This window comes from Solanum tuberosum, unplaced genomic scaffold, assembly GCF_000226075.1.
Source record: "Solanum tuberosum cultivar DM 1-3 516 R44 unplaced genomic scaffold, SolTub_3.0 scf00135, whole genome shotgun sequence".
In the NCBI taxonomy this organism is placed as follows: Eukaryota; Viridiplantae; Streptophyta; class Magnoliopsida; order Solanales; family Solanaceae; genus Solanum; species Solanum tuberosum.
Genome location: NW_006239059.1, coordinates 976,113 through 995,425, shown reverse-complemented (window position 1 = coordinate 995,425; position 19,313 = coordinate 976,113). Strand labels below are relative to the sequence as shown.

The window sequence follows — 19,313 nt, the reverse complement described above, 5'->3', positions numbered from 1 at the left end:
GATACATTAAAAACTAGCTCGGATACATAATATGTAGCTTGGATACATTAAATACTGGCTTGAATATATTAATATGCAGCTCGGATACATTAAAGAAATAAGGGATTTTGGAGATTTTTAAAAGTAATAGGGGATAATAGAAATAAGTGAAACAAAAGGTATGTATTTCTGTCATTTGTCCTTATTTTAAATGTTAAACTAACATATTACAATATATAATTACCCATATAATTATGTATGTATCATAGATGTATATATATATTTATATACGTTATTTATCTAATATTTATATGGGGAATTTTCGCATGTAGCCACTCAAAAATAACTTAATTATGCTTCATAGCTATTATTTGCTAATTACAATTCGTAGCTACATGTTAGAGGAAGGAGAGAAGCGAGGGAGATTGGGAGAGGGAGGAGAGAGGTGAGTGAGAGAGGGCAGAGAGTGGAGAAAGGTGAATTGTATATATGTATATCTATCGAATTATATATGTATATCTGTCAAATAATTGTACATATTTAACTGATATACATATGTATTTGTATATCTGACGAGTGAGATTGAGAGAGGGAGGAGAGAGGCGAGTGGGAGAGGGTAAAGAGTGGAGAGAGGAGAATTGTATATTTATATCTGTCAGATAATTGCATACATGTAACTAATATACATATGTATTTGTATATCTGGCGAGCGAGATTGGGATAGGGAGGAGAGAGACGAGCGAGAATAGACAGAGAGTGGAGAGAGGCTATTTGTATATGTATAAGTGACATAATTACAGCTAAAATTAAGTTGTCAGCCTTAATTAATTCAAACTATAGTTATGTTAGCTAATTAACTAGTATATATTTGCTTATCCGCGTAATTTTTCATTTTCATGTATATGTATCAGTTTTCATAGAACCAACCTTCTATGATACAAAAATAACAACTTGTTGTCAAATCGACAATGGATCCGAGGCCAGTTTAGCAATATCTTTTTTAGTAAAAAATTGGGATATAAACAAAAATAATATATCAATGATTGGAATTACTGGAACCAAAGTCAAAAGAAAAGGTAGAAATAAAACCTTCACTTTAAAACTATTCTAAAACTCAGAGAAGAGAGGTATAGTAAGGAAGTAGCCGTGGGACTGAGGTCAATAGGCAAAAATACTGTTCATAGCCTGAAAGGAGAACTACCGAGATAGTAATGCGAACTATTCACTTTTACTTCATAAGTATTATTTTCACAAAGCAAATTACATATTTATATATATTCATGCATAAACAAGGATACTTAGTACCTACAAGGAATAAAACATATAAACATATATTGAAAAAGCAGAATGTTATATCATTTCATGCAACTGCATATACAATGTTTAAATTATAATTATTCCATGCATAAGCATATAGAATAAAAAGATGAAAAACATTCAATATCACTTACATCTAGTAAGAAGAAGAGCGTGGAGGCATCGCATCGCTTTATATCATTTTGATAAAAAAAATTCCTGAAATGGAAAAAGCATATTTACATGCTAGTTTAAGATCAACTAGACTCATAGTAGCAATACATGAGATGAAAATGCATAGAATTCAAGAACTTTTTGAATATAAAAATGCTAAAGCAATCCTAAAAAATTATGTTGTATACACAACATAAAAATTCCGCAAAATTTCACTTTGTTCTTTGAACAGCACCAACCAAATGGTACTTGTCAAATCAACTTTCAAAGAAGGGATTAATTGCCCTATAGTCATTAATCTATCGGATGAAAGATTTATTAATGCCAGAGAAGGAAATCTTGGTATAGTAGAAGGTAACTTAGCCTATACAAAGCTCTTTTTTACTTATTACCCAAAGTATTGTATTTCACTAAAAGATGCAGGCTTTAATGATGCTTTAAGCCTTCATTTTTAGGTAAAAAGAAATTATTTATTCAAACCAGGTAATCATATTATGAGCATATATAACCAGGCTTTATATACAGTAACAAACTCCAACTATGGAAAAGAAGAATGGCAAGATAAATTTTTTGCAAATAAAGCAAAAAGGAATAAAGACTTTATAAAACAATATCATAATGATAATAAATCTAAGTTCATGCCTAATAAACTCCCAACGAAAGATATTGGATCTACCCAATTCCTAGATCTAGATTGTTAAAGAGGTTCAGAAACAAGCCTAGATCTATGGTCTCAAAATATACTTCTCTATTTCCTGCTAGGAAAATGAACAAATTACTCTATTTTGTCTTCTTCATTATAAAGCATTGATTATACCCGTATTATAATGCTTGGGTCTTTAAGTGTTAAAGTTACCCTTTCTTGGTTCTTTTCCCATTTTTCTAACGGATTTTCTCCACAGGATTTTTGTAAATCACGAAAGTGGTCATAACCTCATTCTAGAAAACTTATTCCTAAATAGTCTAGAAGACTATAGTATCAGAAAAGATGGGATAGAAATAAGTTATAAAAATGAAACTTGTTTCATACCAAAAAATGCTTAAAGAAATATCTTTTAAGGTATCAGTTTTCATAGAAACAACCTTCTATGATACTAAAATAACAACTTGTTGTCAAATCGACAATGGATCCGAGGCCAGTTTAGCAAAATCCTTTTTAGTAAAAGATTGGGATATAAACAAAAATAATATATCAATGATTGGAATTATTGGAACTAAAGAAAGGCTATCAAAGTCAAAAGAAAAGGTAGAAATAATTTTAGGATAAAAAATTGTTTCTATTAATGAATTATTTGCCTATAATAAATTAGAAACTGATTTATTATTAGGTATAAAGTCTTTATTCTTTTTTGCTTTATTTGCAAAAATTTTATCTTGCCATTCTTCTTTTATGGATTTAGATCCATCTCCCATTTCAAATTTACCTTGGGGTCCTCCTGTTTCCCCTTTATTCATAAATACTTTTAATTTTTGTTCTGAAAGATTAAGATCTTCCATTGCATAAACTAGTTCATCTAGTTCATTCATTTTTTTTAGAATTTTCTTCTGATTCTATGAGCTATCTATTCTCAATCTTGACCAATCCATATCTCCTCTAAACCGTTTCAAATTTTCGATATGAGCTTCTCTTGATATTTTGAGTACTTTGATACATTATTACTCAAAATGATTCATCTTTACGGCATGTCGAAATCCTCTAGCTAATTCAGATTTACAATGTTTACCATTGAATTGCTAAGTACTATTAAAAATGTCTTTTATCAAAGACAAAAACCAGCAATAGTTCATCGGTAATGATGGATTACCCACAAAAAAATGAAGAACAATATATGAGTTGTCGGAGATGATCAAGTTAAAACAACAAAATTGAAAGAGTTTGTTCATTTATTTCGAGGGATTCCATCAGATAATAAATTTAAAGTAGAATATATTTTTTTAACAATTCACTTTAAAGACTTAAACTTGAAACCTTTAGTTAAACATATGAAAAGATCTGATCAATTCCACTATGTCCTTTAGAGATGTTAAACTCTTAAACCATATCAAACATTAATTGAACTCATTATCAAGTTAAAGCTTTTATGAATACCCTTAATATTTGTAAATTGAAACAAATATGGGGAAAATGAAATGGCACAAGTTTTTTGGGAGATATACTTCATGTTATTTTACATCTAAAATTCCATGCAGAAAAGGATAGATTATTTACAAGCAATCAAAGATCCTTCCAAGGTCTGAATCCTCTTCAAGGGGACATGAAGAAAAGAAAGGTCTTACAAAATACTACTTTGATGTCAATTTTATTGACTCTTTGACCAACCCTTACTCTTTCTCTAATCAAAATCAATAGTAGTAGTAATTAACCAAGAAAAAAAAAGACTTGGTAAAAAGTCTTCAAAATTACAAAGTGAACATGGTTGTCCATTTTCATAGACTATTTAATTTCATTCCAATACCTAACCCATTAAACATTTAATGAGCTATATAGTAGGTCATTATTTCATTTAGAAGGGGTAATATATTTTTCCCAGCTTGAACATGTACACCAAATTGACTTGGTGTTAAAGCGGAGATATATTCAAAGGATGATTTTAAATTCACAATTATCTTTAATTCAAATTATATAGTTGATTGTTTTTTTATTAAAGAAATATATATAATCAAGTATTCTACTAAACAATTTTACTATAACATTACTTTACACTAATTAACTTAAATTCAGGAATATCTCACTCCTAGATAAATTAAGTGATGCTTAAACTAATAGGACTTGGTCACATTAGCCTTTTGGGTCACTATTAACCCTAGCTAATTCATCTAATAATATAAAGGTTCTTTTTTTTAAGGATATATTGGTCAAGAAATGCCACATCTAGAATATGTATAACGTCAAGAATGTTACTCCCTCCGTTTCAAAAAGAGTGGTCTAGTTTGACTTGACACAGAGTTTAAGAAAATAAAGAAGACTTTTGAATATTGTGGTCCTAAATTAAAGTTATGTCAAATGTACAAAATTGTCTTTTAATCTTGTGGCTTTAAACATGCTACATGAAAAGCTGAAATTAAAATGCTACCAGAAAAAAAAAATCATTCTTTTTGAAACAGACTAAAACAGAAAGGATGTCATTTTTTTTTTAAACAGAGCGAGTATTTAGTAACCAAATTTTGCCTAACTTTGGATTGTAATACCATCATTACAGATTAGACTTGATGTATCTCAATATTTGTTTTTACCTTTCCATTATAATCTTTTAACTTATTTAGCCATCAGGATTACACATTATCCATCTACCTCAACACTGATGTCATCTTTTAATATTTCAAACATCATATATTTGCTATATTCAAGTCATTAGTCAACCAATATGTATCCAACAAATGTCTCCTTATAAGTTAAGATACTCCCTGGAACTTGCCTAGATTTCTAGTGGGCTCCAATTGATGTGCACTATATTTTGCTTGTTACACTTCTCACATTTTTTGTTTAAAGAAATTATGTGTTTTGACTATTATATTTTTATTTATTAATTTTATATAATCATTAAAATATTAATGCCTCTTTAATAAATATTCTTTCTTTAATTTCTCTGGCATAAAAAGAGAGTTAATCTAAATAATTATGATATAAAAATATGTGTATACAGTTTTCAATTAGTTTTTTTATATATGCTAATTAATTAATATTTATTACTATTATTTTAAATAATCTATTTTTAATAAAAATGACAAGTAAAGTGGTTCGAATAGAATACTAAGTAAATTAAAAGGATCGTATGGAAACTTGCACCATAAAATGCAACAGATTTATTTATTAGTTATATGCACTAATAGAGTAAGGAATTTTTATATTATTAATTATGCTATTTCACCGGCTATGGTAGGTCATTATTTTATTTGTTTAAGTTAAAATATTAATTGTTATGAATAGTTGCATGAGACGAGGAGGTGTGAGAGGTTGATAATGGTCAAATTGAGGAGAGATACAGAAGTAGACTGAAGAAGTATTGGGAAGAGGTGATTAGACATGATATGATACACTGCAACTTATCGAGGGCTTGACAATAGATATGAAGATTTAGAAATCGAGGATTATAGTAGATAGTAAAACATTGTCTAGTTTTCATATTAGTATTATCATGATAAGTACTCCTCGTCTATCTTCTTCTTAGATTTTATTATTACCTCTTGTTCCGTTGGTTGAAGTTATCGTAGTGCTTGTTGATATTTATTTTTTCTCTTTTTCAAAATGGGGTAATCCTATTGCTTTGATATTCTTTACTTGAGTCGAAGATCTTTCGAAAACAATCTTTCTACCTTCACAACTTAGGAGTAAGGTTTGTATACACATCACCCTTCTCAGATCCCATTTATGTAATTACACTCAATAAGTTATGTTGATTAATTAATTTCACTTTATAGTATAATTAAAACCCTACTCCATATAGCTATTTAAATTGAAACAATCTTACACATCCTTAAATGCATATAAAGATCTAAAGTGAAAAGTGGTTATCAAATAAAGAAAAAAAAGGTCATGAGACCAATCATTGTCACATATTGACTTGTAAAGTATTCCCCTCACCGTTGTGAAGGGGTTAATTTGTCTAAACACGAGAGATTGATATTATGTGAATTGAAGTTTACACACACAATAAGCAACATTGAAAAGTCTATGCACGAAGTCTTCTTTCCCATGTCCCACTCTACTTGTTAGCATTATAAGCATAAATTTTGGAGTGACTAAACTAAGCAAATAAAGCTAAAAAGGGCCCTCAACAATGACATTCACTTAGCCACCAATCTTATAACCATTGTCCATGAACCTTCTTCGTACCTCGTAGGAACCTCACTAGGAAATTTAAGAGACCTTATTGCTTCGTAACATAATAAATGTACGAACGCGATGGGAGGGAATTTAGTTTATCATCATCCATGGATGCAAATAATTCTAGTGCAAACATGTTTGATGGGAGTTATACACCACTACTAGACTCACCTGATAGTGATGATTTCTCAAACAACTTGATTAACTTTGAGCTTTCTGATATTTTCGAGATAGATAATTGGCCCCTTCAACAAGCTGATCCAACTCTTGTACCTCACTACTCAAATTATGCAGCAAATCAAGTGGTTAACACCAGGAGTAGTACTACTTACCATGAGGAACCTAATAATAGTAAGCATTTCATCAACACTACTTTTTAGCATTATCTTATTCGTACGTAAGCAAACATGCATACATAAGGATATAGTTTTTCAAATTAACACGATTATGTTTCGTCCTAAATGTTTTTGGTTTTGCAAAAAAATAGACGTTGGCAACAGCAGCGAGAGGAGGGAAGTGAAGGACAAGGTTGCTTTCAGAACGTTGTCACAAATTGAAATACTAGACGATGGATACAAGTGGAGAAAGTATGGAAAGAAGATGGTGAAAAATAGTCCAAATCCAAGGTAACATGATTGAACAAGAGTTTTGTTTACAGATTTCCTTATATACTCTTCCAGCCTTAAAACCATAAAGCGCCCAGAAGATTTGAACCTTATATCTCATGATAGCTTATTGTTATAACATTACTAAAAAATCACTATTTTTCATATATCTTGATTGAATCAGCGTGAAAAGAAAAAAATACGTAGTAAATATTTCATTTGGAAAAATTAGTAAACTTCCCATTATATCAATGAGAATTTGTTTCCAACCATGCATTTTCCCAGTGAGCTGGTTCGGTAGGAAAATCATAGTTCTATAACACAATTTTTCACAGATTCGCAGCGGATTATTAATGTAATGTTTAGATTGTTGGAATAAGCTATGTGAATCAAATAAGCCTATTTGTGCAGTAACTGTTTGGTTAAATCTGGTTGCATCGATCTTACTACGCCATGTATGTATGTATGTTATATGCGGCTTACTTTATCGAACTTGTATTTTTATAAGCTATCGTACCAAAACAACTTCACCAAAAGTTAGAGTCGATTATATGAATTTTGACTATTCATGCCGTTCCATTTAAGTAAACAGGTCATTCAGTTACTTGATATTCTTTGCAACTCGATCTCAGTCAAGCAACCTAGAAATATATATTCTAGGAAATTTACCACAAACATAATTTCACCAAAGAAGGGGTCATCTGCCAAACCAGGGGGACCACATTAATTATTAACTACTTAATTACCAAAAAAGAAGTGCTAATTCCACTTAAAAACGAATTAATGTCACATCAAAAGAAGATGAGGTGTAAACCTGAATTTGACAAATCATGGAAATATTTCAAAAGAAAAGTTGAGAGCTATGTACTGTGGTAGGCAAACAAAAAAGTTATGTGCTATTTTGCTCTATAGCAGCTTATGGAAAGTTGTATGATAACTACTTGTTAACTCACAATGAGCATGTTTTGTGTATCAACTTACAGGAATTACTATAGGTGCTCCGTGGAAGGTTGTCCGGTGAAGAAGAGAGTTGAACGAGACAAAGAGGATTCTCGGTATGTGATAACCACCTACGAGGGTGTCCACAACCATCAAGGTCCATCCCCGTTCTGATCGATGAAGAAGAGATCAGTTCAAAGTTACAATGAGTACTGTAGCTTAGCTAAATCAGGCCAGTAAATTGGATCCCCTAACCTGTTTCCAGCTTGACTGGGGTCAGATGGAGGCGTCTATCTGTAACTTAGAATGTAATCAATTAGAACATTTCAGTTGGCATGTACTCTTTTCCTGCTTCCAACAGGATTTATACATATATAAGCTACTGTATAATGCTATATTCTAAAGAGTTTTTATATAAGGTAAAGAAGCTAGAAATCACCAGTATTTTGAGACAGTTGGTCTACAACATTGAAACAACAGCATGATCGAGAGCCCCAAAAACTTAATTAGTTATTGTTGAGAGCCCCAAACATCATGAATGTTAACTGTCAATCTATCATTACTAGAGAGAAATAGCTTAGAGATTATGCTATGCAATGAAACTATGTTCAGCTATTTTACCTAAGCATGATTGAGCGATTAATTTCTTCCCTTCATATACAAAATGGGGAAAATATACAGTGCCTAGAAATAGGGTGTTATAACTTGATTTCCAACTGACTGAGATTTGGACAGCCTTCAGTTGGAAAAATAATATCAGCATTTCGTGTATGAGCATTTGATGCAGCCAACTTGGAATCTCTGGTATGAAAATCCGATGAAATGCTCCACAAAACATCTCTAGGCAGCATATTTCTCCTCAACTGCGAGGATGATCTTATGATGGCGTTTGACTTGGAGAATGGACGTTTGCTTGTCCTCCCCGTGCCACTTGATAGCAACCACCGCGACCCAGCTTGTTGCTGACTTTTTGTGCCCCAAATTTGGTCATCATTAAGCCCATTATTAAAACCTGCAACATGAATTTCAGTGATCTTAAACTGAGAAACAGCCTGCCTATGGATTCCACCCTCACTTTCTCCAGCAATAATTTCTTCTTGAATGGATTGCTCCTTCGGATCATTTTCACTGCTTGAATTTCTTTCTGATGCTCTGCCACATGTATTTTGTTCAACAGGAGCATAGGACCTATCTAATTGAATCAGAATGAGCATGGAGATGCCAACCATCTCATAGTCACGCAGAGGATCTCTGAGTTGAACCCTCAGAGCTAACGTCAAGTTGTTACACAGTTCTGGCCTTTCTACACCTGTTTCCAATCCTGAGCTATCTAAATCAACAGACTTAGCACAATGGGCTGCTAAGATTTTGGTAATTCTTTCCTTGGTCTCATCAGGATTATTACTGAAATCTCCAGCATCCAGCCTCAACCATTCATCTAGTGAAACAGACAGCTCCACTAAAGCACCCTCATCATCATCACTTTCTTTACCACACCAATGTTTTGATGCACCAGCTGTATAAGAACTAAGAACTTCACTAAATTGAGGCCTAATGCTTGAAGGTGCTTCATTATCTGACAAGTTTGACTGGATTCTCAACCCCTCTATTGTAAGAGATTCTATCTTATCCATTGCCAAAGGAACTAGATCCTCCATAAACACAAAACCTAAATCTACACCATCAATTATTGAGGTTGAATTGAGATGACCAGAACTCTGATGAAACAGCAGATCTTCACTGCCCTTCTTCATACCTAACAACCCATGCCAAAAAGTGAACCTGCCAAAAGAATCACAAGAACATAACATAAATAATCATCTTGGATGACAAATAAATAACAACTATAATAGAAAATTTATAGTTTTTTATCATGATCTTTAATTTACAAACCTCTCATCTCGTTCAAGTCTGGATCCGGCTTCCCAGGCTATTTCTTGTATATTCCTCCCAGTGATATCTTCTAAAGGCATCAGCTTATCTGCCTGAGCAGACATTTTGGAAATTCCACCAGATGCCCAGCCGCTGAGTATTTCCATAACGCTACAAGTACCCATAGTAGCAGGGAGCACCACTGGACTAGCAAATTGCATGATCAATCTTGCACCATTCCTTGCATTCCGAAAAAGTTGAGGACTCATTGAACATAAGAAGCCCCCATTACGCGTGCACATTTTAGAACCTAGGCCCTCTCCAATAGGAGGAAATTTTAATGGTCTTTCAGGGGAAAGATAGATTGGACTTCCAAACCCACCAAAGCTGATGCGTGGTGAATTCTGGAATGCTTTCTCATTCAAACCCCAATCTTGCATTAAGGTCTCAGTTTCCAAGTTCTCTATCATTTTTGCATTCCTTTTACTCCTCAATGACTGGGTACCTCTCTTATGCTCCTTCTCAAAATCCTTAATAACTGATGACAGATCAAAGTCATCAGAACATGCAACTTTTCCATGAACACTTGAAGCAATGCCACTGAATTCCACTTGATTGTCTGTAGCATCAAAATCAAAACTTGAGTTTCCAGAAGAAAGGGTTTCCTTCTCAAACTGTCTCACAAGGCATTCTCTTGGCGAAACCAGACAGCTATCCGAACTCAAGTCAACTGAGGTCTGCTCAATGTTCAACATTTCCAGAAAATCATTTGCCACAGACTCTGTCACATCATCTAGGCTAAGTGATTTCACCCGCCTACTGGATTTATAGCTGGACTTCAGATTCATGTAGTTTTCTTGGTCAATGGAATCATACATTTCTACTGGTGAATCCAACTCTGTGGACTCAGCAGTCAACAGGTCAAGGAAAACCGACTCGAGCTCTTCAAACATTTCATCCTTGCATACATCACTCTCCTCATAATTGCTGCTTTTCATTGTATATTCTCCTTCGTAGACATCATTGCTTTCACACTTTTGCTTGTATTCACTTTTCTCATTACTTCTTTCCTCCAAAATGTATGCAACATCAGCAGTTTCTATTTGAGTATCATCACAATTTTCATAAGAACATACTTCTGGTCTCACCTGCTCTTTCGTAGAGGATTCTATGCCCAGCTCACTGACAGAAAACTCAATATGTTGATCATCTATGGTATTTTCAGCAGAAAACTGTGACAAAGCGCCAGAGTTAGGTTTTAAGGGCGCCAAGTATTCAAAAAAGAAATCCATATCATCCAATTTACCCAATTTTCCGTCCTCAAGTTTTTTATACAGAAAGCTAATAGAGCGAGAAAGTTCTGATTTTTGGTCTGATAAAACTTCATCAAAACTTCTTGCATCTTGGGACCTAGATGAAGAATGAGCCATACCAGCAGGCTCACGGGGGACGCTTCCAACCCGCCGAAGACTTCTATTAGCACTAGCCCCATCACGTTCTGACAAATGATCTATTGCAGCAGGTTTGATGCCTCGCACGAATGGGCTAGGTTCAATCGAGTTACTCCCTGATACAGTGAACCCGAAACTAACATTCAAAATTGCACCTTTAGCCTTTCCTGAAAGCTTGAAGCTCGTGGTCCATTTCCCTGAATTCCTTCTTCCCTCCTCTAACTCCTCCATGGTAATTGGAAGCAACCTCGTAAGATCAACACAATGTTTGCCAATATCAAGGGCTGGAGCCCCAATCACAGAAACATAAAGCAGGAAATATTTGGGCTCATACTTTGCTGAATGCTGGTGTCCGGTCCTACTTCCATATACAGAACTGGAATGCATCAAAGTCTCTTCAAACTCAGCTGTTCCCTGACAAATCTGAGCAGGGCGAGTACTCATCACTTCACCCTTACGTTTCCAATTTACACACAAAGAAAGGTCCTTGAAATTGACGGGCAATCCTTTTATGGAATGAACATGAAGAAAGAAACAACAACTGAACCGTCGATGGAGGATATGAGTTAGAACCTTTAATGGCTTCCAACTCCATATTGATGATTTCTTCTTATTATGCAGCATGTCATCAGCAATATTGGAACTGGATTTGGAGACATGGGTATCACCAACGGAATCATGCCCATTATCTGCTTGAAAAGTTAAAGCCTTCTGAGGGGTTTTATGTACATAAAGAGCTTTACTAATTTCTTCAATGTCACGCAACAATCGCCCACCATTCAGATCCCCACTATTGCTTTTCCAAGACATCTTCTTATTCACTGCCAGAACATAAATATCCAACCAAAAATCCAAATAAGCCAAAAAAAGAAGAAGACCCTTATTGACCAGGAAAAAAAATTACTTTATCTATTTTTATAATGGTGGTGTGAAATAATTTTTTTTTTGTTTATAGATCTAGATATCGATGGTGGTATTAACTCCACTTGGGGTTCAACCCATCGAGATTTAAATCTAAAAAAAGAAGAAGAACGGATTAACTCTATAATGGTGACGATAGCAAATCCACGACGCTAAAACAATACATAAGGAGACAGAGAAGTACATCGACTCATTTGTGCAGCTAATAAAAGTTTAGATGAATACCTGTGAATCGATCTATCAACAGCCGAGTTGAGTTGAGTTGATAAGCTTCATTAATGGTGGAGCAGCAAGCTGTTACATGAGGAAACGTAGTGCAACCATGAGAGCAAATTGACAAGCCACCAACAATGTTTGAGCAAAGCACCGAGGAAGATGACTTCCAGTCACTTTCCTAATTTGATGCTAATGTTTAAGTGCTGTATTGTTTTTTATTTTTTAGGCCAGGCCACTTTTGGGCCTGGTCTTGTACATAACCCATTTTAATAAAGGGCTTAATGCCCAACTTCTATTTAATAAAAAAAAAATAATGGTGGTGTCTAGACTAGCATGCACCTTGACTATTCCACCTAGTATCTATTTCCTCCCAATAGCACAGCTACCAAGAAAATTTATATTTATATTTTTAAGGAAAACCGAAAACATAAAAATATACCAAAATATCAACTACGCCTCAGATGAACATAAGCAATTAGGCAAAATGAAGAACTAAAATTGTCTTTATACTTTTATCTTCATTTCTTCAATTTATGAATACAAGAGATCAATACTCTCAGTAATTTTCCACGTACTATCATGAAAAAAAAAATACTCAGTAGAGCACGGAAGTTTCAACAACAAATATTTATACTTCTATTCAGAATATGGAAGTTTAACATGAAAATTTATGGCCCATGTTTAATATTATTTTGGTTTAATAAATAATTGCTAAATCCTTAATTAAGGAAGTTATTTTGGATAACCCCATTTACCCACTTTGATGGAAAAAGGGAATTAACCGCTCTGCCAATCAAACGCACAAGGTAATGAGAGAGAAAAAAGAAAACGGCTTTTGTCAAGAACAGAAGATCAAGTGCTTCCGCTCGAATCAAGTTTGAAACTTTTAGAGGTGGTAGACATTCAATGAACATGTTATTCTTTAATTAGAGTTACACTTCTTTATTTTACACGTATATACTGCATTCTTGAGATTGTTTTTGTGAATGCATTATGTGGGCTCAAAGTATATTTAAATTCATGAGAACATATGGTTATAGTTCAATGGTTTTGCTGGCAGTAAGCAATTTCCTTTGAACTATACGGCATGGATAAGTACGTATTATTTGTGCTTATGTGATTTACATGAAAAATATGTTGTAACTTCTTAAAAGAACAAAACTTCATTTGAAATTATATGGGAATCAATCATCTTTCTCATGTTGCTAAAGATTTCAAAAAGTTAAACTGGAATTGTTTCTATCAAGTTTGGAAACATTTCGTGATTGTGGTAGTTTAAGACAGTTTACAAATTCAAGTGTCATTGAGTGCGCAAACTGCCTGAATCCATAAGGTTGAAGTTTATGAAATCTGATAGTGTTTAATTATTTATTTGGAATTATATATGTGGGATTCGTTAATCACCGAAGTGATAAAATCTTTATGAATAATTAATTCTAAAAATAATGATTAAACTTAAATTCAATTACGCATTAGTTTAGATGCTTATAACAGATATAAAACTTATGGTTTGACATTTTTGGTTATATGGCATTTATGGATTACCGAAAGGTTGATTGTTTGTTTTATAACCATTAAACATTAATGAGATAATTTAGATGTTCGTTAGTTTTATTTATTTATCTAAAGATAATAAATATTATTAAATGATGACGATTTAAAGATCATCGAATAATGTTAGATTCACATTTAAGTATCATTATGCATAAAGTTGTATTTTAATGTTCCGCCCGAAGGAAGACATCAATATACATTTTAAGAGTACATATACCATTTTTGAATCTGACAGTATCTTTAAACTCATTACTCAAAGTATTAAGGCAAATGTTTTATTTGCAGCATTTGCACTCTCCTTCCTCTTCTGTTACGACCTTTAATGGTCTTAACTTCTCAGATTGGTGCGAACATATCAAATTCCATCGGAGTTTTAGATTTTGATGTTACACTTTACATTGAGAAGACAGTTGCTATTACTGAAACTAGTAGTGTTGAAGAAAGGTCTTATACTCTTATTATAAGCATTGGGATTGGTCTACCATATCAGATGTTATGCATGCGAGGAAGTCAATTAATTAAGCATTCGATTATATTTTTTAAGTAGATTTATGAATATTTAAGGAATGAGTATTGCGGGCAACATTAAGTCTACTCTTCCCAAAATTGGAAATGCAAAAGAACTTGTGAAAATTGTGGAAGAATGCTCCCAAAACTGTTGAAAAGTCTCTTGCCGGGTCACTAATGAGTACTTTGACTACCATGGAGTTTGATGGTTCACATACCATGCATGAGCATGTCAGTGAACTGACAAACATAGCAACAAAACTTGAGTCTTTAGGAATGGAAGTGGATGCAAACTTTCTTGCACAATTCATCAGCAACTAGTATGACCCTTTTCAAATGAACTACAACACCATGAAAGACAAATGAAACGTGCATGACATGCACAGAATGTTGGTTCTGGAGGAAACAAGACTGAAGAATTAAGGAATCCACTCCATTAACCTTGTAAGCCATCAAGGAGTTGAAAGAAATGAAAGAAGCATGTTAAGGAAAAATGCAACATAATGTAAATAAGTCCTCCTCTCAAGTACATAAGAAGAAACACAAGAATGATAATGTCGTTTCTGTGGAAAACTTGAGCACCTTTAGAAAGATTGCCTGAAACATAAGACAGAGGTCGAGAATAAAGGTAAGCCTAGTGCTTTTACATGTCTCTAATCAAATTTAACTGAAATTCCTTATAATACTTGGTGGATTGACTTTGGTTGTATTGTTAATGTTTCTAAGACGATACAGAGATTCCTTACAACACAATCAGTAAACACGAATGAAAGATCTGTATACATGGGGAATAGATTGAAGGCTCTCGTCGAAGCTATCAGGGCTTACCGTTTGATCCTTGATACTAGGTGTCACTTAGATTTACTTGAAACTTGTTATGTACCTTCTCTTTTGAGAAATTTAGTTTATTTGTCTAAGTTTTATAAGACTGGATACACTTTTAATTTCGATAATGGATGTTTTAGTTTGTTTAAGTATAACCATCTCTTTGGTACTTGTATTCTTTGTGTTAGCTTATACAAACTAAATTTTGATAGTCTATTTACTAAAACACTATTAAAACACTCTTAACTCTACATCATAATGTTGGAAGTTGGAAGCAAAGAAATTTAGTGAATGAACAATCTCCTTACTAGTGACATAAACGTGTAGGTCACATATCCAAAGAAAGACCGAAAAGATTGGTTAAAAATGAAATTCTTCCATTTTTGGATTTTACAAACCTTAACATTTGTGTGGATTGTATTAAAGAAAAACAAATAAAACATACAAAGAAAGGAGCCATAAGAAGCACACGTCTTCTTGAAAAAATTCTACACATTGATTTATGTGATCCTTTTGATGTCTCATCTTTCAGTAAGGAAATCTTTTTATCACTTTTATTGACAATTTTTCACGTTATGGATATGTATTTATTGCATGAAAAGTCTCAAGCAATAAATACCTTAGAGGCACTTATTAATGAGGTTAAAAGAAAACTAGGCAAAAAAGTGAAAATAATCAAGTCAGATAGAGGTTGTGAGTATTATGGAAGATATGATGAAGCTGAACAACACCCTGATCCATTTGGAAAATTCCTCAAAAAGCATGACATATGTGCTCTATACACATGTATGGCACACCACAACAAGGTGTAGCAAGAAGGCGTAATCAAACATTAACGGATATGGTTAGGAGTATGTTTCTGTAATTCTCTTTACCTATTTCATTGTGTATGTAGACTTTAAGGACAATCGTTTACATGCTAAAAAGGGTTCCTTGTAAAGCAATTTCAAAAAATACCTTTTGAACTATGGATGGATAGGAAACCTAGTTTGAGGCACCTGCATGTTTGGGATTGACCGACAGAAGTTAGATTTATAATCCACAAGAAAAGAAACTGGATTCAAGAATAATAAGTGGTTTCTTCATTAGTTATCTAGAAAAAAAAGGTATAGCTTTAATTGTCCTAATCATAGTACGAGAATGGTTGAAACTGAAAATGTTAGGTTCATTGAGAATGGTGAAGTTAGTGGGAGTGGAGAACCACATAAAGTGGAAATTACAGAAGTTTGGGGGCAAATTCATCTACCTTGCCTTTCTTCTAAATTTGTTGCTCCTCAAGTTGTTTTACAACCTAACAATCAACCAGAACAACAAATTAATGCACCTGCTAATCACAATGAAGTCATAATTGATGAACCTGTGGTAGATGTACCACAAAAAGTGGCATAAAGAAAATCTCAAAGACAAAGGAGAGCTGCTATTTCTGATGACTATTTGGTATATCTACACGAGTTAGAAATTGACTTGGGAATTGATAATAATCCAGTTTCATTTTCACAAGCCATTGAAATTAATAATTTTAATAAATGATAAATTCTTATGAAAGATGAGTTGAAATCTATGGAACAAAGTAAGTTTGAAACCTTGTTGAGTTACCATACGACTCCAAAAGAGTTGGATGTACATGGGTCTTTAAGACCAAACACGACTCAATTGGCAACATCAAACGTCACAAAGCCAAACTTGTTGCCAAAGGTTTAACTCAGAAATATGGCATTGACTATAAAGAGACATGTTCACCTGTCTTTAGAAAAGATCCACTCAAAATTATAATGGCTTTAGTAGCTCATTATGACTTAGAGCTACATCCAATGGATGCGAAAATCGTCTTTCTAAATGAGAATTTAGAGGATGGAGTTTATATGGACCAACCAAAAGGGTTTTCCATTAATGGTAAGAAACACATGTTATGTAAACTTCAGAAGTTAATATACAGACTTTTTTGAGAAAAGTAACAATTAGTCTATATTTATCCACATGTATACATACTACCTCAAAAGTGTAGTTCCCCTCCCAAAGTGTTGTAATTACATAGGATCCTATAACTACCAAGTTACAACCAGTCTATAGTTGTGATGATTACTTCTATAGCTGTGCTGATTACTTCTGTGCTATCTAAGACTACTTGTTTACACCAAAAATAATACAGAGCTAAACAATTAAGCTTAAATCTTTGTATGTTGCTCTGCTTTCCTTCAAAACATCTCTGGTTCCTCTCTAGCCATACTGTCCACCATATACATGATGGGACAGTCGTCCATCTCTCCTCCTTTCTTCCTGCATTTCCATTCCTATTCCAGCACTTAAAAACCTCTTTGATCCTTCCTGGTTTCACCCATTTGATCTCTCTCATATTGGTGATCATCTGCCACAACTGGTTTGTCCATTTGCAGTGTAAAAAGAGATGGTTGACTGTCTCTCCTTGCACTTCACACAAAAAACACCTGGAATACAGGTGAAAACCTCTTCTGTTCAAACTATTGTCATCTTTGGATTTAGGAAAACATTGTTGATCGGTGTATATATCTTAAGGTGAGTGGGAGTAATTTTATGATGTTAGCCTTGTAAGCAGATGACACCTTGCTTGCTACTAATGATCTTGGTTTATTGCATGATACCAAGAAATTTCTCTCAAACAACTTTGAATCTAAAGATAGGTTAGAGACATCCTATGTAATTGGGATTAAAATGTTTTTATTTTGGATAGATCACAAGGATTGTTGGGGTTGTCTTAGTAAGCCTATATGAATGAAGTGTTTTTTTTTTTTTTTGATGAAGTAGGAAGAATGTCATTAACAAAGCATCAAGAAATATCAGCTCCCAAAAAGGCAATATATGAATGAAGTGTTAGAGAGATTTAGAATGGAAAAATGTAAATCAAGTCCCGTTCCAATTCAGAGAAGAGATAAATTTTATAGCTCATGTATGTTAGTTTTATGGCCCACGTTTAATATTATTTTGGTTTAATAAATAATAGCTGAATTCTAATTTAATTAAGCAAGTTATTTTGGATAACCCCATTAACCCACTTCAATGGAAAGTGGGAATTAACCGCTCCATCTCTGCCATTCTGAAATAGTAGCAAAGAAAGAAAAAAAGAATACTGTTTCGATTCAAGTCAAGAACACTACGGCCGATTCTGGTATGTGTTTCTTGACTGAATTTCTTAAATGTACGATTGTGAAAATTATATAGTTCCACCCTCCTGAATAATTGATAGGATTTCATGATAGATTCCTTATATATACAATCTGTAATTGATACATAACATCATAATTATGTAAAAACAAAGAAGTAAATTTGTTCTAAGTTTAATTCTTATTTTCTACAATTTATTTCCACAACAAAATCAAATAGCTAATTCAACAACAAAGTTTCAATTTCAGTGACAGTAAATAAATCCAACTAATAACACAAATCAAAAAGGGTTGAATCTAAAGAGAGAGAAAAAAGACTTACAGTAGTGAGATCCAACATAGAAGAGCAAGAGAAGATAGGAGATGAGTTGACCGCTGATTTTAGCTAAAGCTTTCTGGGTTGCCCGATTGATGATGCTACCCTCTGCTACCTTTTTTTTTATCTTCTTTGCTGTTTTCGTCTTACTGGAGGATATCGTGTTCCTTTGAGTTCGTCTGCAATTTCTCTGGCAGCGCCCTACTTTTCACGCCAACAACGCCTACTCAATTTTGTTTTCCCTTCTCATTTGGAAGACCATAAGGAAATACTCAATGCCAAACGTGACGTAAAATAATTTTTTTGTTTTATTACAAGAATATATATTCTTGGTAAAACACTTTAATTATGCTTTAAATGCCCATTTTGACAATTTTCAAATAAGTTAAATACCATCTTAATGGGTGATGTGGCACTTGGCTAGTGAGTGCATTCAATTCTTCTAAAAGTACGTGAAGAAATTAGAAAAAAGAATTATAAAATTATACATATAACATTTTTTTATAGGCCATTATTTAAATATTATTTTTTTGATACATTAACTTTGTGATTTCTCCTAATTAAACATGTTACACCACATAAAACAGATTAATATTGACATCAACTGGGAGAAATACTTTTCTAACATTTTATTACATTTTTTTTTAACTTAATAGATCTAAAAAAATATTTTATTTTATTCAATTTACTAGAGGA

At 33.3% G+C, this 19,313-nt stretch overlaps 2 protein-coding genes across 2 annotated transcripts; one reads left to right on the top strand and one right to left on the bottom strand.

Annotated features, from left to right (window-relative positions):
- The first annotated feature begins 6,224 nt into the window (after positions 1 to 6,224).
- On the top strand, positions 6,225 to 8,256 carry LOC102602279 (probable WRKY transcription factor 51). The gene is made up of 3 exons (XM_006351543.2): positions 6,225 to 6,625; positions 6,762 to 6,900; positions 7,863 to 8,256. The coding sequence occupies exons 1-3, from the start codon at positions 6,340 to 6,342 to the stop codon at positions 7,990 to 7,992; spliced, it is 555 nt and encodes a 184-aa protein (XP_006351605.2). The 5' UTR covers positions 6,225 to 6,339; the 3' UTR covers positions 7,993 to 8,256.
- A 97-nt stretch (positions 8,257 to 8,353) lies between these two features.
- LOC102601950 (uncharacterized) lies at positions 8,354 to 18,829 on the bottom strand. The gene is made up of 4 exons (XM_006351542.2): positions 18,624 to 18,829; positions 12,288 to 12,356; positions 9,712 to 11,962; positions 8,354 to 9,600 (listed from the first exon to the last, which is right to left on the bottom strand). The coding sequence occupies exons 3-4, from the start codon at positions 11,949 to 11,951 to the stop codon at positions 8,517 to 8,519; spliced, it is 3,324 nt and encodes a 1,107-aa protein (XP_006351604.1). The 5' UTR covers positions 11,952 to 11,962; positions 12,288 to 12,356; positions 18,624 to 18,829; the 3' UTR covers positions 8,354 to 8,516.
- Positions 18,830 to 19,313: the final 484 nt, after the last annotated feature.

Bases quoted from the DNA above. Each gene is read 5' to 3' on its own strand.
- LOC102602279 (XM_006351543.2), top strand. From the start codon at position 6,340: ATGTACGAACGCGATGGGAGGGAATTTAGTTTATCATCATCCATGGAT. The intron at 6,626-6,761 runs GTAAGCATTTCA...GCAAAAAAATAG, and splicing joins CCATGAGGAACCTAATAATA to ACGTTGGCAACAGCAGCGAG. The intron at 6,901-7,862 runs GTAACATGATTG...ATCAACTTACAG, and splicing joins AAAAATAGTCCAAATCCAAG to GAATTACTATAGGTGCTCCG.
- LOC102601950 (XM_006351542.2), bottom strand. From the start codon at position 11,951: ATGTCTTGGAAAAGCAATAGTGGGGATCTGAATGGTGGGCGATTGTTG. The intron at 9,601-9,711 runs GTTTGTAAATTA...TTCTTTTGGCAG, and splicing joins AGACTTGAACGAGATGAGAG to GTTCACTTTTTGGCATGGGT.